The 23,728-nt window shown below is 32.6% G+C and overlaps 1 protein-coding gene across 3 annotated transcripts in view; it reads left to right on the top strand.

Moving 5' to 3' along the window:
* Mitf (transcription factor Mitf) overlaps positions 1-23,728 on the top strand; it is a 137,103-nt gene that overhangs the window by 94,284 nt on the left and 19,091 nt on the right. For all 3 annotated transcript variants that reach the window (XM_075362896.1, XM_075362894.1, XM_075362895.1), the window contains one exon: positions 22,661-22,762. In XM_075362896.1, the coding sequence (XP_075219011.1) occupies positions 22,661-22,762 (102 nt within the window). The remainder of the gene's footprint in view (positions 1-22,660; positions 22,763-23,728) is intronic.

Here is a 23,728-nt window from a genome sequence, read left to right as displayed (position 1 = left end):
TAAACTGGAATTTCAAAAAATAATCCTTTCTTATTGTGGATTTACACCATAAGAAGAACGTGTATATAAATTTTCATCAACTTTTTTCTCAAATTTTTTTCGGTAGTTTTTGGCTGGGCGTTGATTATGAATTAAGTCACGACATGTTGTTTAAATACATATAATTTTTGATAAGATGATTTAAACTATCAGCAAAATAATATTGAGTCAGAAGGCGTTATATAAAATATCGATGAGTTCATAATAAAAGGTAGAATTATCCATTTTTAGTTATTTGGGGGGAGGGAGTAACATTCAGTTAAATTAAGGCAGGTCTTAATCGATCTGTGCGAGAAGACATTCTAGTGAAAAATTAATGAACCTTAGGTTATATGTATGTTTGTATATATATATATATATATATATATTTTTTTTTTTTTTTTTTTCCCCCCCAGGTAGGAAACTGGTTCACCGTCATTCTTTTACGATAATTTTATATTTTGTAAAAGATAATTAAGAAGTGAATTAAGTTTGTAAGAAAAAACGGCTTTCTCTTCGGATTCTGTTGAGTTGATTTTATTCATTAACGTACCTTTTAAATTTAGAAGTTCACTTCGTTTCTGATAACTCTTTTCCCGTTTTCTAATTAATTTTCTATTCAAATTCGGATGAGATTTTCTGTACCGAAAAAAAATTCTACAGCATGCAGAAAAATTAAATTAAGTTAGTAAAAAAAACACATTAAAATACAGTAAAATAGGTTTGACAAATCCTTTGAATTATCTGCTAAACAGGTTAAACTGTTCAACCTTTTGTAGAACAGGACAAGAAAAACTAAACTATAACCAAAATAATTTTATGTTATACTAAAATGATAATAATTAATGAAGTAGAGATAAAACAATATGAAGTATAGAGAGTTTAAAATACCCGCTAATTAGTTTTTGTCATTCGCACAATAAATACAGTATATGATAAAACTGTTAATATCGCCGGTCGGTCGACAAGCTGTATTAGAACAGAGTAGAAAAAATCGTTAGGTTCTTCATCCTCAATAATAATCATCACTGTAATGACCGTCTTTAATTTTAAGAATCTGTGTTTAATTACGAAAGAATCCAAAAACTACTCGTAAAAGCTGACTAATTGTTTTTTCACGGCCAAAAGATTCATGTTACTCGTGAATGAAAATGTAGTATCGTGGAACGGATAGTATTTTATAACATTTTAAACAGTCATTTTTTTTTTTTTTTTTTTATTAATTTTCAATCTATGAACATTATTTATCACGGAAAAGTACCTTCAAATCAAATGAAAAACAACGTTAGTTTCGTCAAAGCAGATTTTTTTCTTTTTCACCAAAATAGCTGCTGAGAGTTCCTCTAATGTGAACGTGACATATTTTGGGGCCATTCTGATAAAAGTTTTACGGTGTTAGGATCAAGAATGAGGTGAAAATAAATATTCCCAGGAGAATTTACTAGCTTATCTCGAAAATTGATAGCGCGGAATTCGACACCGACTGATCTACCCCAAATCATTAGCTATAAGGAATACGTGTCATATCGACCTAAAAATATATAAGCTTTTATTAAATTTCGTTTTTTAAATTGTATGTATATCGCATAATTTTATAAACCACCCTAGCAGTGTGATTATATACACTTTTATCTTACCTTTTTTTGTATTAAGGCGTGTTAGTGTGTAGCGTTTCATATCTACTGACACTTGATGTTAGATGAATCCTTCCGAAAGAGATTTTATTTTAAAGACGTTGCATTCGGTGTAAAAGAATTTTTAAGTAAATACGCCATCCCAAGGGCTGCTAACACAGAAGTAAATTACTAACCTATTATCAGTTACTCAAATTTTCATAATTTTAATTTATTATATAATTTGTGTAATTTATTAATTGTAGAGATCTCTTTGAATCTTATGTTTCTTGTAGTGTATCTCGTGCAGCAAAATTTTGTAAATTATTTATTTTTTTATCATTAAAAAAAGGAACTATTTCAAAACCAACGTACTCTGTTGTTTAGGAAGGATTGAATCCATCTCCACTCACCCGCATTCTTATTCACGTTTTGTTTATTGATGTAGGAATAGATTATTTGTTTTTACTTACAGATTGCCGATCTCCGTGGCTGAGCGGTAGCGTCTCCCGTCTTTTATCCGAAGATCTCGGTCAGACATGGCATTTTTTATACGCTATAAATTTTCATATTCCCGCGTGCAAGCTTCTTTGATGAATTAAATCCAAAATAATGATCTTTCTACGTTTTTATTTTATTTTTTATTTTAAGTATTAGTAATTTGTACGATCACAGTTCTGGAAAAATTAATCGAGTCTAGATCTTGGCCCCTCCTCTATGAATCATGAGACCTTGCCGTTGGTGAGGGGGCTTGAGTGCTCAGGGATACAGAGTAGCTGGACCGAAGGTGCAACCATATCGGAGAGGTATCTGTTGAGAGCCAGACTAAGGAATGATTCCTGAAAGAGGGCAGCAGCTCTGTCAGTAGTTGTTAGGGGCGTGAGTCAGGATGACTTAAACGGCCGTATCAACATCACTCAGTCCTCTGAGTACTGCGCAGCTGAAAGCAATGGAAAACTACAGCTGCTTTTTTTCCAAGAAAATGTGGCTCTCTGCATTTTCACATAGCAATAATGGAGGCGCCTTCCTTGGTAAAATATTCCGGAGGTAAAATAGTTCCCCGTTCGGATCTCCGGGTGGGGACTACTAAGGAAGGGGTCACCAGAAAATTAAAAAATAACATTCTACGAGTCGGAGCGTGGAATGTTAGAAGCTTGAAAAAGGTTGGTAGGCTAGAAAATTTAAAAAGGGAAATGGGTAGGACAAATGTGGATATAGTAGGAATTAGTGAGGTTCGGTGGGAAGAGGAAGGCGACTTTTGGTCAGGTGATTTTAGAGTAATTAACTCAGCGTCAAATACTAAGGCATCCTGGAATAGTCGCTTTAATATTGGAAGGACAGGTAGAAGGGAAAAATTGTGTAGGCAGGCCACGTTTGGAGTATGTAAAACAAATATTTGGGGATGTAGGATGTAGAGGGTATACTGAAATGAAACGACTAGCACTAGATAGGGAATCTTGGAGAGCTGCATCAAACCAGTCAAATGACTGAAGACAAAAAAAAAAAAAAAAAAAAAAAATCTTGGCCGATAAATCTAGACCGCCCCATACCGTAAATAAAAAGGTATTTTTGGAGTACTCAAAAAAGAAAGCCAAAAAATTTTATGTATATTTTTGAAGGAATTGAGAGAATTTAACTTTACTGGATTCAGCCATAAGGCTTATTGTGCAGGCAATACTGGTGTTACCTATTCTGGTTACCTGTAGGTAAAATTATATTTACTGATTCGATCCACAACCACCCCTCCTATCGAGGCTACACTGGGTATTTTTTTTATTTTTGCCTTCACTGTACATATACCGTCATAGTTAGCATAGAAGGATCGAACAGGGTCAAACCTGTACACCCACAGAACTCTTAGCGGTAAAAAGAAAGGAACAAAGATAAGGAAACCGGTAGGTGGGTAGTTAAAAAAGATTATTTATCCTCGGATGAACTGGAATATGAAACAAACAACCCGAAGTGGAAAGTCAGGCACCCGTACCTCCTACAGTCCCTCGGGAGATAGGGATATTTTTACCCGGTTCGGAACTACACGTTACACCACGATTTTGAAGGATTGTTTTAAATAGATAATCTAAAAATCTGTTTTCTTTCCCTTGAATAGTTTAAGAGCCATCTGAGGGGGTTCGTAAAGGAAGAAACTATAATCGGCTCAGCCAAACATCTCATTGGAGGTTCTTAATGTATATCTGTAATACAGAGGAAAATATGGAACGTGCACCTATTCTACTGTGTGCAGGTGTAGGCATCAAAAAAATTTCCCGCACTTACAAGCCTGTTGCGCTGAAATCATACACTAAAGTAGAATAATATACAGTCCGATTTTGTAGAAAATGTTTTCTTCAGTTTTAAAAAACAATGTATATTTCTCCCGAAGGTTATTCAGAAATTTATAACAAAGAGGTGACTTTATTCGATGATCCGTGATGGAAATGCCATTTGACGATATCCGATGAAAATCCCAAACATACTAGTAAAACAGACCTAAGGCGTATAAAATATGGCTAGATCGAGCCGTAGAATGAACGAGCTTGTTTAACGTATATACTGTTCCAATTTGTGTTGATGATTGATTGTTGTGTTGATTCACGGTTATTATTCAAATTGAACGAATGTTATTCATAAACAATGACATCTTATTACGTTACTGTCGTAGTTTGTTATTATTTATGCCAGAAATAATTTACTGTATTTCAATATTTGAAAAAAAATAGACTGTAACTACAGTTTGTTCTTTATTAATTGGTAGTAATCATGATTTTTATATAAATTAAAAGTGTTTGAAATCAACCATAAACATGAATTTTTATTAAATTTTGAGTATAACGCGAATTAATAATATTACAGAAACGATTTGAGTCATTAAATTAAGTAAAAGAAGTTACTATAACAGTACGTCCAAATAAAAAGTTTAATTTTCCGTTCGTCTGTATTTGTTTAACTCAAATCTTTATCTTAAGAAAGGTTTGATATATTCTGTTAATAATAATAATAGATGGATGAAGCCTTTAGTTGATGAAAATTCATCATAACAAATATGTTCTTTGATTTTCACAAAATTTATTTTAAAAATACAGCTGTGATTTTTAAATACTGTGAAAATCAAATAACATATTTCGTTTATTTTCTTTTGTTGTGATATTTTATTAAGGTTTGGAATCCGGTATTTCTACGAAATAAATACTGCGTTTTTACTTTTCCAACAACAAAAAACCTATTATGGCGTGGCCGTATCAATTTTTTAATTATTAATATCTTTGCTAGTCCAGTGGAACTGTATTTTTTTCATTAAATCACTTCCGAACAAATTTATGTAAAGTATCTGACTTCAACTTACAAAGATCTACGGTTGAACGTTGTTGTACATCCTTTCTGTTATTCTACGACGTAGATTTCATATATCTTGTACTTCTGTCCTTTTTATTCTTTTCAGTAGTATTATCAGAGACTTTTTGCTTTTTTTACCGTCCGTATCTGCAAAACTTGCAGTAGTATTATCATTACAAAAACTTTTCCACCTTGCTGGTTTAATCTGATTATTTTAAAAACTTTCAACTTCCATTCTTTCGGACGATTACATCTCTTAAGTAGCTCCTTAATATTGTTGATAATTATGACATTGTACATTCCCCCTCGGTTAAATGTTTGTTCTTACATCCATATTTTAATAGAATAGAAATTAACCGATTATTTCTTACGCTTTCTGATGAACGACGTTATATAATCTATCGATATGGTCTTGATGTCTCACATTTTGATTTTGTATATTATTCTATGAAAATTTAATTTATTAATTTCGTTACGTACCGTGTGTAATCCCTTGTATATGATTCTGGATATCATATTATTGTTATTATTATACCAATATATAATATTACACTTTTTAACTAATATAGTTCAGCTAATAACAAAAACATAAATATTATTTTTTTAAAACTTTGTGTTTGGATATTTGTATTTTTGTGTGACCAAACCTAAGTTCCAGATGTTTTTAATAATACTATGCTAAAGGATATATTTCAATAATTATATGGGCTTTTAGCTGTGTATTATTTGAATAGTAATTAAAGATTTTGTATGATACAGAAAATGCTTACGGAATTTAATATATGTTTGGGTTTGGAGTAAAATCATTTATTAAAATCTTATAAGATTTTCCTATAAGCTTGACCTATCGATTACTAGTTTATATTGAAGTAATTTAGCGGTTTTTATGTCCTAGTTGTCTCAGTGTTCGGATGCTTATATACGAGGTCTGTCCAGAAAATAATCGAACATTTTTAATTTGGCGCCAATGGAGATATTTAGTGACGTGCGGTTGGCAGCATTTTGTTCCGCATATCCTACTCTGTTAAGAACCGCATGTTCTTGGATTTTTGATATCTCGTTAAGTTTTCGTGTTATTGTTATTTGAGAGCAGCGTGTTTAAGTATTAGTATGTTTGTAACGTGTGATTTTTTTATGATTGAACTTTTGTCTCAGGGTTGTAGTCGTAAACTCAGTCTTCGTCTCCGACAAACGTTCACCCGATGCTCTTTCTGCTGTTCGGTCATCAAACGAGGAACAAACTTCGCCGCAACTCGATGCATGTTCAATTTTTCAGTCAAAATGTCATGGCATGATCCAGTCGAGATGCTAACCTCTTCTGCAAGTTCTCTGATAGTCAGTAGGGATTTACACGCACCATATCGTTGATTTTTTGAACGCGGGTGTCATCAGTTAAAGTCGAAGGCCTTCCTGGTCGAGGGTCATCTTCAGTTGACTGACGACCATTTTTAAATCGTGAAAACCATTCGTATCATTGCGTACGACCCTGAGCATCATCTCCGTAACTCGGTACAAAAGTTGAAACGTATCTCTGAAAGTTTTCCTCAGTTTCACATAAAATTTTACGTTTTATCGTTGCTCCCGAAAATCGCACATTACAAAAATCGCTTTTAACACTTAAACAAGTTGCACTCAAATAACTAAACACAAAAACTAAAAGAGATATCAACAGTCCAAGATTATGTGGTTACAGAGGAGGTTATGCGGAACACAATGCCGCACGTCACTAAATAGCCGTTGATGCGCAATTAAATATGTTCGGTTTTTTTATGAACAGACGTCGCATATATCCTTCATCACTAAATGGATACCCACAACGGCGCGGCCATACCAGTTTTTTAAAATTATTTATACCTTTTTTGTCAACGTTCTCTTAGAACAGTTGCCGTGCGGTTAGGAGGTTGATATTGATGATGAGAGATCTGTTTGTAGGATATGATTTGCTTGGAGTGCCGCAAATGCAAGGGATTTACAAAATCCTCGATGGCCTTGCCATACCATCATTTTACACCTTTCGCTAGATATCAACACAATCAAAAACATACTATGCGCAAATATCGTCTATGTTAAACTTTGATAAACCATACTTGTGGCTTACATACCGTTCTCGTCTTTCTATCAACGGTTAGAAATTATGTCGATTACCCGGTTAACATCTTTAGATTTGTTCTTAATCGATGAATCGGCCCAAATCGGAACAAAATACTCCTATAATATATTTCGGTTAAGACGAATTAGCAAATTAATCCATGTATTTTTTTTGTAAATTAATGAAAGCTCAAGTTGAATTTCTCATAACTATCCTTCACAGTGACTCAATCTCCTTTATAATAATTTCCGGCTTAAACTCTTAAACTCTTTAAACTCTTTTTTTATTAATTCTGTACTTTATTTTTTCATGTTAAACAATTTTTTTCAGAAAAAATTTGTAGGAAATGTTTACAGTATAGAACATTTTCAAATCTTTCTGTGACAGGATTTTATACTTTTTTTCGGTGTAATTTCGAGATACTAAAGAGCCGGTGCGTTTACTATCGACTCAATTTCCTATCGACTCTCCTCATGTACAAACTTATCCTTGATATATTTAAATAAGAAAATGATGGTGAATATTTATATTCATTTACAGTGAGAGAGAAGCTTCCGTAATCATATGCTGTGTATCGAAACATGATGGTTTCTTTTAAGCGGATTAATATTTATTTTTATACTACTGAAAATATAAATTAGAATTTGTACAGTTTTAAAACTTTATTGTAGGATTTTTAAGTTTTATTTGCTAGAAAGTTATATCCTTGTGTCGTTTTACATTACTGAACTGCCAACGAAGTTCTTTATATTTTGGTGAATATCTCATGGTCGATAACACATCTTTTTAACATTTTATGATAGTTAACTTTTCGGTTTGATTTTAAAGCTTTTTAGATTTTGTTTTTTTTAACGAACCAATCGAGCCGAACCGATGAATATTTAAGAGTAAGAACTTTTTAAAAGCGATTACAAAACTGTTAGCTAAACAAGAGAACAATTGGAAAGTTTTATGAACGTAGCTGGAATTCAGGGGAAAAATGATCGTTCCGTTAAACACCTTGATAAACGGTAAACCGATTTTAAACTCAAGTTGTACCACTCCTGTTTCCCCTGTTTCGGTTTTTTTATCTTCGAATTTTTTAGTTCGATGCATTACTTCATGCTGGTATCATTAAGATATACAAATTCTACTGAGTAATGGCAACAAACAAAAATATTTTCAAATCGTGTAGTGAACGTACAAATTTTTTCGTTTTATAAATCATCCGCTGATTTCATGTAGATAAAATCACCAGAGAAACTTCCTGTGAATAAAATAAAACAGTTACCAAAATCGTTACATTTGGTCATGAGTAAGGCTTCAACACACAAAAAAAAAACATACGGTGTTATTGAGACCCTGTAGTTTTTTTCACTAGTTAAAGAAGGTAATTTACTGTAAATTATATTATATCATGAATATTGTAGTGGTTCAAAATTTTCAAATAAAAACTATTTCATTTATTTATTCAACTTTTTTTTAATTAGCCTGTGATGGTAACACCATGATATGATGCATTAACATATCGTGATACGTTGATACACTGTGATGTTAGTAACATATAAAGGCATGAGTATAAAAACTTGGATATCTAATTTGTGAATATTAGAATATTTTTTATTCGTTGAGCTTTTCTGTATAATTGGAAATAGTTGAATTATTAAACTACATATGAAACAGATTTTTTTGTTTTCAAATTAATATCCAAAAATTTGACCAATTAGTATGTTGGCTGGGTTTACATCGACAAGAAAATTATTCAATGATGTAAGACATAAATCTGTGGATTGATTGTATTTTAATGAAATAGGTAATAGATTTTACTGAGATTCTGCTTTTAAAATTTTAATCTTAAAAAAAATATTAACTGCAGTCTAGGCAGCCTCAGGTCTTTTACATTAAATAAGAAACATAAATGATAATATTAAAAAATGGAATAATTTTATCGGTTGAGAATTAAAAATTAAAAACAAGTATAAATGAAAAAAAAGGCAAAATAACATTTTTACGCCAGTTCACAAAACTTAAAAGATTATAAGTTATCAAATTAATATCACCTTGAAGTACGGATTAGTCCTTGAAACAGATATACAGCTCGATACTCGCACAACATTTCACTCGGTTGCAGCTAATTATACGACGAACATAGACACAGTTATTTATTACTGAATCTTTTCTTTTTTTTAACAATGAACATAATTAATACCTCAAAAGAAAATGTTACTTTAAATACAAGCTAAAACTTCTTCATCTTGAGAAATAATTATTTAAGAATTTAAAAATTTTTAAAAACTAAAGCTAATTAAGATTGAACGATCTGTGGATTCACGATGTGAATAATAATTTCATAATTCCATACTCGTGACGGCGATTGCTCTTGAAAGATTTCAAAGGATTTAAATGTTAAGTGGTAAAAAATCAAAAGGATTCGTTACATTTTGAATGTGTAAACTGAATGATTATGCTTATTTCAGCGATACAGCAAATTCATTTCGTGAAAAGAATTAAACGTAAAAATATTTTAAGTTATAAGTTTAATTTAAATTTAAGTAGATTTGTTACGAAGAATACAGTCATAGTTTTGTACCGGTCTTATTAGCGAGTTGTTTTTCTTATACGAAAAATAAGTGCTATTTTTTCATTTGCCGTAATTCTTATCTACTAAAAAAATACGACATTAGTAACACATAAGAGAGAACAAATTAATATGTTAAAGTTTCTGATAATATTTTGAATGAAACTTGTAATATGTTAGAAGTAATGGGTAATACGGATTCATTACGCGGGTGTAAATTTCATTTGAAAATAAACAACAGTGAATCAAAGGTATTGATGTAAGACAGAAAGAAGGATAATAAAGAATCAAATTTTAAAGTAGAACAGAGAGTAAAAATCTTGAAAGACTACAGTGATTATTACATTATAAATACGGAGGTGCCACAAGGCACAATACTGGGGCCACTTTATCTTATATGGAAATGAAATGCTTCAAGAAATGTCTATCTATTCAATAATATCTAGTCTTCGGGGAAGACTAGTGGGTCTCAATAACACCGTATGTTTTTTTTATGTGTTGAAGCCTTACTCGTGACCAAATGCAACAGTTTTGGTAACTGTTTTATTTTATTCGGAGGAAGTTTCTCTGGTGATCTTATCCAGATGAAATCGGCGCAAGATTTATAAAACGAAAATTATTATTATTATTATTATTATTGTTGTTGTTGTATTGATGATAGAATTCTAGCTAAACGGAGTAATACGGGATGACGCAAATAAGAAATGAATGAAATACTTAGTAAGACTGTCGAGTGGCGTACTGTTAACAAGCTTTCTTTAATGACAAAACAGTTTATATAACTTGTGGAAACTATTGCGATAGTGTACCAACTGGTATATAAAGATAGGAGAGCAAACAGTAAAAAGAGTTGATAACTGTAAATACCTAGAAGTAATATTTGATTGTAATATAAAATTGGATAGTCATATAGTTCATACAATAAAGAAAACGAAGTATCTAGTTCTTTCTCTCTAAATTTTCAAAATTTATGCAAGTGAAAACACTAAAGCCTATTTATTATGTATTATTTCACAGTTATATTAATTATAGTATTATAGGATGGGGAAGAGCATATAAAAATAATATAGGCAAACTACATAGATTGGAAAACAGAGTATTAAAAATAATAACAAAGGCGATTATGAGATATCCCCTCAACTTGGAAGAAAAGGTAATTATGAGATAACAAAATATCCCCTCAACTTGGAACAAATTTTGGTTTGCCGATCATTATTTTATGAGTATGAGAAATATTATTATAAATAATATTTCCGATCCACAGATATCCATAAATAATATCGATCCACAGATCGATTTATATGGGAGAGATGGATACTCTCAATCTAAGAGTGTAATCAGAAATAAAAGTACCCTACTGCCTAAAATAAATAGAGTTGAACGTAACAAAAATAGCCTTATTGTTGCTATAAAAGCATTTAATGATATGTCGAATGTTCTCAAGAGTACTAACGAATAACCTACTGTTAAAAGAAAACTTAGAGAATAGGTAGTAAAGTACATTGCACTATAGAACCCTGACTAAACTTGCAATTACACATTTCAAGTTGTGAAGTCGGATTTGACGAAAATTCGTTTCATGACAATATATTATGTAATACACGCTGTAAATGTACTGGTAAAATAAACAATCTAACATAACCTAATCACAATTAGCAGAATTTTGTTAAATTGTAAGTGAAGTTCCAAGGGATGGACGAAAAAATAAAATATCAAAAGCAAACTGATACTAGCCTGAAAATTGTTTATGTTAAAATCTGGTATCGGATAATACATTTAGGTATTAAAAAACATTCTTAAATATTTTTTATGGAGTGTTGCGCTTTTATGGCAAATATGGAAATAGAGGAGCCTTGGGTAACTACAGAAATGTGGTGTTGCTTGAGAATATTGGGAAGTTTTATGGATTTTTAGAGTACGGAATGAATATTTTTCACTCGCATTTAAAAAGAGGGAAGTTTATAGGAGAATCTTGTTAAAAAAAGTAAAAGGCCGATGAGCACGCAAAGTATAAATTCTCGGTATTTTATGTAATTGCTCAGTAAAATACTAAATCGCTCATCGTAAAAACTAAATATTCGGTAATTTGAGTAAACACCGGTAAAAAATGGTAAACATTGGTAAAAAAGATACCAGGTATACTGTTACTCGTCAGCTGGTGAAAGGGTCTCAACGATGATCATACTACGAGCAATCTAGCGTGTTATAAAGCAGTCTCTCGGAGTCATATTTATACTACCTGCCGTAGATGTCGGAACCAAGAAGACCATATCAAAAGCTGAATTGCATTAAAAAAAACTTCTACTGTAAATTTGGTGGTATTACAAAGGTGTATTTTGAGCTGTTTTCAAGAAACCAAACGATCAATTCGAATGTCTGCTGTCAACAACTAATAAAACAGTCGACCAGATGTCGACCAAGAAGATTTTTGCGTATGTACTAAGGGACCGGTTAGAACCGGTAACAACAGTTATGCAGCAACTTGAGAATATAACCAGGCAGGCGAGGCCAGGGCAAACAACAATTAAGAATGTTACTCCCTCTGTCGAAGAAACCAGAACAGTGAGAGTAAAAGCGGCCAGCAAGTTTTACGCGGATCTGCTCCGTACAATGAAAGCAGCTGTAACCAGCAAGGAGACTAATGACGTGCTGTCGTTAAGGAAAGGACGTAACGATGAGCTGGACGTAAAAATACAGGGTGCGCAGAAGGCTGAACAGTTTACAACAGTACTTCGAAACAAAGCTGCACAACTGCAGGTTGACCTCAAGATACGGGAAGGTAGACGAGCAATAGTGAATATTAGAGATGTAGAGACTGACACTTCTGAAGTTAACGTTAGAGACGCCGTAACTCATAGAATAGGCGAAACTGAAAACTTTAAGATTACGTCGATGAGGTGGGCTAATGGAGAAACACAAAACGTAACTCTTAATTACAACATACAGAGCGGCGTGTAAATTGGTGGAGCAACGCATTAAGGTCGGCTGGGTAAACTGTAGGGCGTACATCCGTAAAGATGAAGACCGGTGCTTCAGATGTTGGCGGCTACGGCCACCAAAGAATCCACTATACACGGCCACATAGGTCTGACCTGTGTTATACCTCTGGCGGCAAAGGTCATAAGATTGCAGTCTGTCTGGAGCTCAAGAGTTGTCGAATTGTGGAAGAGGAGATCACTGCACCAGCCAAAAATGATTAGGTTGATGCTCTCAAATGCAAACAGAAGTTCGCTCTCCCATGACTTGGTGGAGGAGGGAGCAAGGAACTGACTTACTAATAACATCAGAACCCAATAGATACGTCGCTGCCAGAGCTGACTGGTGCATGGACACTGAAGGAGATATTGAGATATTTGACGTAAGTGCGACATTGGCCTAGCAACCTTTTAGCCACTGCAAGGGAGTCATAGCCATTGAGATAGAGAACATACTGGTAATAGGGGTATTGTTTCCTCTAATAGTGATCTAGCAGAATTCGAAGACTTCATTGGTTCCCTACACGGAATAATAATCAGCACAGCTAAAAAAGATCATACTGATGAGTAATTCAATAGCAAGGTGGTAGCTGCCGGCAGCACTTACATCAGCCAGTGTGGTGAATTGTTAACTGACCTATTACGAGGCCATTGTAACAATTTCTATTGAATCAATGACAGAATTCCAACGTATGACGCTAGGGGACACGCATCAGTATTGGACTTAGCAATATTAGATGGAAGATGGGACCATAATCTATGTTCCTGGAAAGTACTTGATGAAGATACGGCCAGCAACCATATGGCTACGTTTATTGAGATCTCAGGCCCATCTTTTAGGTCAGTAGATAGGAACCAAGTAGTAAGGCTGTCAAAGCAACAGACTGAAATGATAGTATCAAGAGTCAATGGAAGAATTACGGCAGGGATCATGTTGACTCCTGAGACCCTGCAGAAAATTATACAACAGGAGATGGTTCAGTTAATGACCAGAGGCAGGAGATACAAGCCAGCCTACTGTTGGTCACACCAGATAGCCCAGCTGAGACATGAGCTCCAATCAAGGAGAAGACAAAGGCTTAGACATATTGGGGGAGAAGCCTACGAAGCTGCAGCGCAGCAGTGCGTAGAATGCAGGAGGCACTAGATAAAGAAATCCAAGAGTGACCATTGGTGCAATCTATGCAACGACTTAGATGATGATGATCCCTGGGGTCAGGCCTTTCGAATTGTGACTAAGCGGTTTGGTAGGCATCTGCCAGTTCTTACAAGGGCGCAGGCCGGAGAGCAGATCATTAAGCTTTTTCCCTGTACAGAGGAAGTAGTAGATGGTATCGTCGACTTCAAAAGAAGAAAGTTTACTCTCGATGAGGTCATGACTGCAGTTCATCACTTTGGAGACAAAAGAAGTCCTGGCCCGGATGATATTCCAGCGGCCGTATTGAAGGGACTGGTCGAACATGCTCCTTGGGAGATGGTAGATGTGGCAAGCCATGGAGTTGAAACCAAAATGTTTCCAGGGTGCTGGAAGGAATCCCAAGTCGTCTTCCTTCTGAAGGATAAGAGAACTGATGATAGGGTCGAATACCAACCACTGAGCCTAATAAACAATATGGGTAAAGTAGTAGAAATAATACTGGCTACTCGAATAATCAGTGAGCTAAATGATGGTGCAGGTATTAGACAGAACCAGTTTGGCTTTTGGAAAGGCCATTCAATGCTTCAGGTGATAGCGATTGTTATAAGTTGGGCAGCGGCTATCAGAGCAGGTACCTGGAGAACAAGGGGAATGCCTCTTTTCATATCCCTAGATTTACAGAATGCATTCGGCTCGATACCGTGGAGAGTAATGATGTCTGCTCTTGAGGAAAAGGGCATTAGTGGATATTTGTGTAGGCATGTTCATGAATATCTGGTGAGCTTGGTTTGAGGCTTGCCCCTAAAAATTGCAAATATATAATACTTACAGGGGAAAAAAAGGTGGCGGCAATAACATTGAAATGGAAGATCACTGCATTCAACCTAAGATCAAATACCTTGGGGTCATTATTGACAAAGGATGCAGGTTTACAGATCACATCCTGCCAGTTTGCGTTAAGGCTGAGAAGATACTTAAGGCATCGAAGCTACGAATGATGACACAGGCTGATAATGTCGGCGGACACATCTTCCATGTTGTATGCCAGTCCAGATTATATCTCCAGCCTGGGGAACAGTGCTGAACATGAAGCGGAACTTGGCAAGCTACAGCGAGTACATACGAGGATGTTGTTGGGGGTTACATCTGTTTACTGCACCGAGTCCTATGAGGGTGTGCATTCTTTCCTTAGTACCGCTAATAGAGATCAACAAGTGCTGGAAAGGATGGAAATATTCAGTGGTATGTATAAGTTTGAAGTGAAAACAAAGACCATGTCCAGCCGGACTGACAGATCAAGTACAGGTAGGGACCAAAAAGGGTAATTCCTAATCTGATGACATGGATCAGCAGAAGACATGGAGAGGTAAATTTTTATATATCACAGATACTCGCAGGACACGGCAACTGTGAGACTTATCAGCACAGAATAGGTAGGTGGGGTACCCCTAATTGGATGTTTTGCACAGAGGAAGATACGATTGAACACACTATCTTCTGTTGTTCAGAATGGGAGGTTGAGAGGTCAAGAGCCGGAATATCAGGGTTGACACCCAATAACTTGATGATATATATATATTTTATCATCACCTGAATAATGGAGATTGGTGGAGGAATTCTCCACAGTGTTGCAATTAAAAGACCAGGAAGGAGGAAACAAGGGTTTCTAGAGTTAGGGTCAGAAGGACAGCCCCAGTCATGAGGTCTGACATGCTCATGTGTGTCAGTACCAATGAACGACTGGAGACTCCATGGGAGATCAGAATGGAATAAGAGAAAGGACCTGTTACCGGTGGGGATGCTTTGGCACACCCATTAGAGTGGGTAAAATAAAGAAAAAATAAAGATCTGACCCGCCATGCCAGATGTACTGCTGGTAGGTGGGGAGGCTCGGTATAGTAATGGACACTCCTCTGGGTAGAGTTATACACCCACCAGTCGGACTGACCCAGAGAAGTGAGGGAAAAAAAGATTAGGTTAGGTTAAAACCCACAGGGTTGGTCTAGTGGTGGATGTGTCTTCACAAATCAGCTGATTTTGAAGTCGAGAGTTTTAAGATTCAAATCTTCGTAAAGGTAGTTACTATTATACAATTTGAATACTAGATTGTGGACACCAATGTTCTTTGGTAGTTAGGTTTCAATTAATCACACATGTCAGGAATGGTCGGCCTGAGACTGTATGACTAAGACTATGTACTTGTGCTATGTGCCTTCAGTTCAGTATTAACTTTTTTTTTTACATTTATGTTGTTTTTTGTATTATTGAAAAAGACTGAATTGAATTACTGATTATTTTTAATAAATAAATAAAAATTAATTTTTTTTCTGAAGTCTTGATGTTTCATTTTGAAAAACTGGCACCCCTGATCCTACATAAAATATTTAATTGAGGATGTACGATGTAAGAGATGTGTTGCTAAGCTGGTAGCCCAAAATGGAAAGGAATGGAAAAACGCATCAAACTTATGGAAGGACTAGACAAAAATAAAATACAACAGAAGCAAGGGGTGCAATTTAAGTTTCAAATATGTAGAGGACTTATCAATCGTCTACATGTTTAAAATTTATGATCAACCAAATTTTTAAGGTGTTGTAATTTCCCCTTATACCAGTTTAAACTGATGTATGTTCTTAAAAAATTTCAATTTATTCTTTATCACTACTAGTTGAACCGTTTTACAATTAGTTTTAAGTGAGTGTTACTTCAAAATAATGGCCTCTTTTTTTAAGTCAACTGTAGTTGGAAATATTATGTTATAGATTGAGGTGGTTATTCTGCTTGAGCCATGTTTCTTTGACAACCAGTTTATTTTCAGCATCCATTCAAATGCCAGTTTGAGAATATCCTTTAAATATACCTGAGGATTTATTTTACTTCATTACTGTTGCATTCTGTTTGTCACGAATTGACGGAAATACAAAGTTTTTTTATTAACTCATTTATAGTTTTCATAATATGGCAAGAGTTTAGCTTAATAGGTAGGTAAGTAATTCCAATTTTGCAAATATGATTTATTGTAAAACTGATAATTGTAATTACAAATGGTAGGAAAACTTGTATAAAATTGTTTAAAATTTATAATTCTAATAATTTCTTCAAAAAGATTAAAAAAAAATGCTTTAAAGAAGGATATCTACAGAAACAGTTTTCATATTTTCCAAAAAATTACAAAATTACTCGTAGTTTTGTTGAAAATGAAATGTCGAATTATTTCTATTTCTAAACTCATGGTTACATCAAATGAGCTGAACTATGTCTTCGTTTAATGTACATGTTGTACCGAATGTTCAGTAGAATATGAAAATAATGGAAGTGAAACATTTATATGTAAACATTGAAATACTAAATCAAACATTATTTGTTTAAGAATCCTTTTGTCAAGAAATATTTCATGATAGTTGTGATATACTGCTAGTGCATTTCTATTTCATAATCCACATGCAAAAATTATGTCCCAAGTTCTTCATTAGAAAATTGAAAAGATATTTAAGACTGTGAAATAGTATATATATATATATATATATATATATATATGTTGCTTTTCAGGTTGTTAAAAAAATTATTATGCAAATATGGAAAAGAACTTAATTGTTGAAAAGGTGTTAATTACCTAAAGACGAACTACGTGTAAAATCTACACTTAATTTTAGATTTAAATTTGTTTCATACTTGTAATTTTTATTATGCATGGGTTTTCTTTAGTTTTTAGTTTAAATATCTGTTTTTATAAATGACTTAATGAGCATTGATTGTATATTTTATATTTGGGATTTAAAATCTTCATTTTCAAATTTAAATTAATTTTTTTCCAGATCGATTCTTACTTTTTTCACTTCTTCATTATAAACTTTTCGTAAATCCAATTTATGAACTTAATTTGTTGGAGTTATTACGAGTTTTTACCATTGTTCATTGACAAACATGAAAAATTAACCTTAATTTTTTTTTTTAATTATTAAACAAATTAAATTTAGGGAAACCTTATCTAAATTCTTCGGTGAATACTTATCCGAAATAATCAATTTTTCATCAATGTGGCATAAATAAAACAAAATTTAAATTGTGCTTTTCTACTACAATTTAGGCGGAATTTTTTCAGAAGACAAATGTTTCAGGACTTAAGAAAATATTCTTAACTTTATTTTCACTGACAAAGGTATTCCTCTTTCTTCATAGTATATCAGTATACATATGAATGTCAACTATCAAATGTCTTACTGCCATGACATTATTTGTTGAATATTAATTTTAAATCATATCTGTTTCTGATTCGCATGACATTTTTCTTCTGAATTTTGTACTAAGTTAGATAATTTGGTTATTATTAAAACAGATGTGAAGTAATAATATATTATGAAGAGAATCTCATAACATATTGTCATTTTGTGTTATTATTTTGCATTTTAAGAAGGATTAGGAGGAATCTGTATTATACTTAGAGGGATTTCAGCCGTTAGGCTTTTGTTTAGTCTTCTTATTCATCGAATAAGAAGATATACGATAATAAGAATAAGAAGAATAACAGAGTTCACCAGTAACTCCACCAGATTATATGAAGAATGCACTTACTGGCTGTACAGGTGTTTGACTTTCTATAGCATGGATCCATAAGAGTACAATCTCCATCCCCAAGAACAATATTGGAAAGAGGAGGGGATGAGAAAGAACAATGTATTCTAGGAAAACAAGGAAACCCTCCCCCCCACATAGGGGAAAGATCATAGTCATGTCCAAGAAGCAGATACTCATCTCTACAACATTCGCTGGGGTGATCGAGGCTTTTTTTAACTAGATGGGAGATGGATATCATCAATCAACAAAAATGCTCTTCCTTCGGAAATGAAAGATTCACCCAAGAAAAACCAAGTACAGGATTCCTAAAGGAAAAACATTTAAGTTTTCCCATTCTATACAAATTCTTCATGTAAGTTATTTTTGTGGTGCGTACATCTCCATTAGTTGAACTCCTTTCCATTCTGCTTACTCAGATTTCCAACATCTCCATGGCAGAGTAATAGTGTCTCAGCCTTTCATCTGAGGGTCCTGGGTTTGAATCTCAGTCAGGCAAAGCATTTTTTATATGGAAATTCTGTTTCCATGTCTTTACGTACAAGCTTTCCTTGGTGAATTAATTCATAAACTCTCTTCCCCTTTTTTTATTCCATTATTAATCAGTTTCCATTTGATTGATTGTTTCCCCTAATTCCTCTAATATCTCGGCTTATTTAACGAAATAAGCCGAGATATTATCGAGTTCATATATCGAGTAACATCCATAATCACTTTTTTCTTCATGTTTCCTGTTTAGTTTATCCAGTTATTCTACTCCAATCTGATTTTACATTTGAAAGCTGTTTCTTATCTACCATTGATTTGCTACTGCTGACAAACTTTGTTGAACTTTATGTCATTAAGGGCATCCCTTAAAGAAGAGCTCATGGGTGGTGACTAATTCCAGAACTCGAATTAAACACTAGCCGTGAGTATTTTTTCCCAGAAATAGCTTTTACTCACTTCTATCATATCTCGTCAGTGATGTGGTATTTTACTGAACTGCTTATAAATTTATTCTACACATTGTAACTTGGACCTTTAGTACAGTTTGAATTTTCTTATGATATTTTTAAAATAAATTAAAATGTTGGAAGCTTGTAGGTGATTTGTAATGGAAATAAACATTTAATTTTTTAAAGGTTTCTCTTTGCTATATAATTTGTGTCACAGCATTCAGTTCGACTACTATATATTCATTTGTGATTTCTCAAGATGCAGCCTTTTATAAAATGTGATATCTCCTGATATACTTGACTGTATTTGAAATAATTGTAAGAAACTTAGAATAAAGTTTGTCAATACCTCCTAACAATACATAAACTATTAAAAAGAAGCTGACAACTTTTAATGCAAATACTGAGAGTTCAATTTTAAACAGTTGTGAAAACTTGATTGCAGTTGCTATTTATTTATAATGGTTCTGTTGGTGTAAGATGATCCTATTATTTATGTATAAGAAGTTGAAAAAGCTGAAGCTAACTGGGTGGGGGGGACCCAGTTCTAGCCTGATCATGTAAGTTTGGTTATTCCTGCAAATTAGTTGGATTAAGTTGTACCTCCCAGTGTGCCAATTTTTTACAATGCGATTAATAGATGTGTGTTTACTGTTGAAAATTATACAGAGACAAATTCATTTGTTAATTATCGACAAAAGTCAATGTTTTTTGCTCAAAAGCCAATGGTAATACAACTGTATGTTTATTGGGTGCGAATCAGTAGAATAAACAAAATTTAGTTTACTGGCAAGACAAATGCAAAAGTTCATTAAAGCATAAGAAAGGTCAAATATCTAGACAAATATGAAATCTATTCTACATTCTATCCTTTTGTAGAGCAAATGTACTTCCTAGTCAGATTCAAATGAGATTCCTAGTCAGATTAATAAAAACGGTTTTCTTTTTCAAATTTTTTTCATTCCATTACAAATTAAAACTTTAAAACTATTTATTTTTCAGAATAATGTTGTTAAAGCACGTAGGTAGGTGAAAAAAATTTCCTGCTTTTATGAGAGTCAAAGAAACATTGGTATTTTTTTTTTAATGATCTCTATATTGTAACCGACCATCAAAAACATCTTTAAAATACTTATATGATAAATAAAAATATTTTTAGATACATTGTTTAACTTACTTTTTTATTTTATTTTTTAATAAAGACATGGAATTTTGAAATTGCATTGTCAGGAAAAAATTGAATATATTTTATTTTTCAGAATTTTTCATAATATTATAGGTTTTCTTTAAATAAATTAAATGTAATAGAAATAATTAATGTTAATGCTTTTTAAAAAAAATTCAGGTTGTTTTTAAATCAAGTTATTCTAAAGTTAATCTAAGTTATTCGTGATATAAACTATAGTTATTTTACTTTCAAACTAACTGTTTATTTGTAAGTGATTGTGAATAATAAAAATGATTATACAACAGTTTAATTAAACCAGTAAGATAAAAATTAAGTTAGAAACAATCATAATAAATTACAGTAGCGTGTAAATTAATCAAAATACAGGGAATTTTTTTGTTTATTTTTCTGATGTGGCTACACTGCTTGACCACATCCGTTCTTTAAGTTGTCTGTGTAATGTGAGGTTATTGTTCTTTGCTTATTTAGTAATGTTCATATTGTAAACAGTGTTTTCTGAAAGTATATTTCATTTTTTATTACAAAATCATATTTTTGTATTTTTTTTTTGTTTTGTGTATCTTGATTATATAACAATGGACTTAACGCCAAGAAAGCATTCAAAAATTTCTCTTTCTGAGCATACCAGTATGACACAATCACAATTAGCTTCTGACTGTGGTGTTGGACTAGTGAAAGTGAATGCTATTTTAAAAGAATTTAAAGAAACTGGTTCCTTTCCACCTCAAAGGGAAGGAAAATGTGGCCGTAAAAGAAAAACTACTGCCACACAGGAGGTTGTCAGTGGGAAAAAGTAAACTTAATCCAAAGTTATGTACTGTGGACTTAACTTGAGAATTACCAGTCAGTAAAACAGATTTGCGTGTGACAACTGTTATCACAACTGATATGGATATATCAACATTCTGATGGAAAGGTTTGTGATAACAACTTCAAAACAAATTCCTACAATGCAACGGAGTGTTCCAATAAAATGTGGTGCCATGCCATGTGCCAATAAAGTGGAAAGACATTTGAAAGAAAGGAATTTTAAATTACTCCTGTGGCCAGGTAACTCCCCAGACTTAAACCCAATTAAAAACTTTTTTGTGCAATAGTCAAAAAATGAATTATACAACAAAAATTGACCTCATTAAAGCAATAATATCAGTTTGGTTTCATGATGGAAGAAGTAAAAAAAAATGAGTATTACACTTGTTGAATCGATGCCAAATCATGTATTTAAAAATCAAATCAAGTGATTAAGAATAAAGGAGGCATATTAATAGATATTCACAAATTTCTACAGGTATGATCTTTTTTCTAAATAAAGTTACTTTTTATTAAATAACATCTGTGTTCGAATTAATTTGCACACTACTGTATGTACTCGTATTTATCATGATAAATTATATCTTTTGCTTACATGTGTAATAACTTTTGATAAATACCACCCTTACTAGGAGTATATAGAGGTACTACATTGTTGACATGACTGACCCAGCATCTGTGCAAGAATACACTTTGGTACAATAAATCAAAACTTTTGCAATCATAATACTGCAATTATAAATTTTTGTTTACCTAAGGGTGATGTTGGTATAAAAATTAATGTTTGCTATGTTGATTGTAAATCAAAACTTTAGATTCTCTTATAAAAAGCTTTGAATGCTTCAAATATCTTAGTATTTTGTTAAATCTAAATAAATTGCTGGTAAAATGTGGATAATAAGTTATAAAATTAAAAATGTATTTATATCCACTTTTTTAAATTTGGCATTCTTAGAAGAAAAAAAACTTAAAATTCAGCAATTGTTTTTGTACCCAGGCACTGATTAAACAGAAAATGATATCAAAAATAATGGCAGATTCCTGATCTATTTATTTTTTTTGTTAAAACAAGTATTTTTAGTGCTTCCCTATTATCAATGAAGTGTTTTTATCATCAACTTTCTGTTCACATGGTTTACCCAATATAACTTTTCAGTTTAGTTTAAAATTTTCTTTTTAAGTTAAAATAAATTATGTATTTCAATTTTTACTTTATAAATTACTTTCATTTCATTTTCAATTACTTTCATTTTTTGTAAATCATAATTTGTTTGAGCAATTAGTTACCATTTGATATATCTGTTTATATCGACTGGAACAATTTGATGTAACACCATAGTTTATATCGACTGGAACAATTTGATGTAACACCATAGTTTTATAAAGACTGATACAAATTTAATGCATTTCTGTGATTTTGTTTTGTTGCAGGCTGAAGATATTTTTGAAGACCTGCTGTCCAATGTGGGCAGTTCGCATACCTCAGATAATATTAAAACTGCCCAGTCACTCACTCTGCCATCAGTTATTGATGTAAATATATTTCAGTCTTTGTCACAAACTACTAAGATTTTTCACTGCTTTACTGTAGCTTACATATTTAATTTTTGTTTGGAGCTAAGGTATGTTCTATGGCTAATACAGTAGTGTAAAAATTAATTAAGAAAACTGTATTTATTGCACAATTTATAGATTCAAGTAGCACAGTGCCAACCTTTAGATATGTTGAATTAATTTAATTACAAACCACTTGTTTTTTACTACAGTCCTTTCTATTTTGGCCTTACATATTTCCTTAAATATTTGTGGCATGTTTATGCAAAGCAGAAAAAGAAGTATCTTACCAGGAGTGTTAGCTAGTTATATCAGAATTGAAAAAGTTACCTTTAAAAACTTATAAAAGTATGGAATACATTTTATTACTTATTTTATATATTGATAATTAATTTTATTAATTATAATAACTTAAAAACATATCTCTTTCTGTAAATTACTTTACACCCTTGTTTTTCCTGAACAGTGTTATAGTAAATTGGTCGACAGAATAAACGTTTCATTGTGGTCATGATACCCAAATATACATTAATTTCTGTATTATCCAAGGGGTCTTATATTTCAGATTTTTCCCACAAATTGTACCTGCCAAAATTTAGTAATATTTTTCATTGACCCTACTCTTTCTCTTCTTTTTTCCTTTGACCCTTCTGTAAGTAAATATTTGTTTTTTAAATGGTAGTTTCTCAACACTACTTTACATCTGGATCATTCCATTATTACATCATTCTTGTATATTCTCTTTTTTTCTGGTTGACATTTGTCTTGAACCTATCAGTACAGAGTTTTAGGTTTGACTCATTGGACAGGCCAAATGATTATCTGGTCTGTTAAATTTCAATGAAGCTCATCTGTATTTTTTTTTAATCTATCTGGTACAATATTTTAAAAGTTTATCAAAGTTTCAAATTCTATGTTCATGGATAAATTTTCAGTAAAAGAAAT

This window comes from Lycorma delicatula, chromosome 4, assembly GCF_047948215.1.
Source record: "Lycorma delicatula isolate Av1 chromosome 4, ASM4794821v1, whole genome shotgun sequence".
In the NCBI taxonomy this organism is placed as follows: Eukaryota; Metazoa; Arthropoda; class Insecta; order Hemiptera; family Fulgoridae; genus Lycorma; species Lycorma delicatula.
The sequence above is the reverse complement of the archived record's forward strand: the minus strand, read 5'-3'. Positions and strand labels throughout refer to the sequence as shown.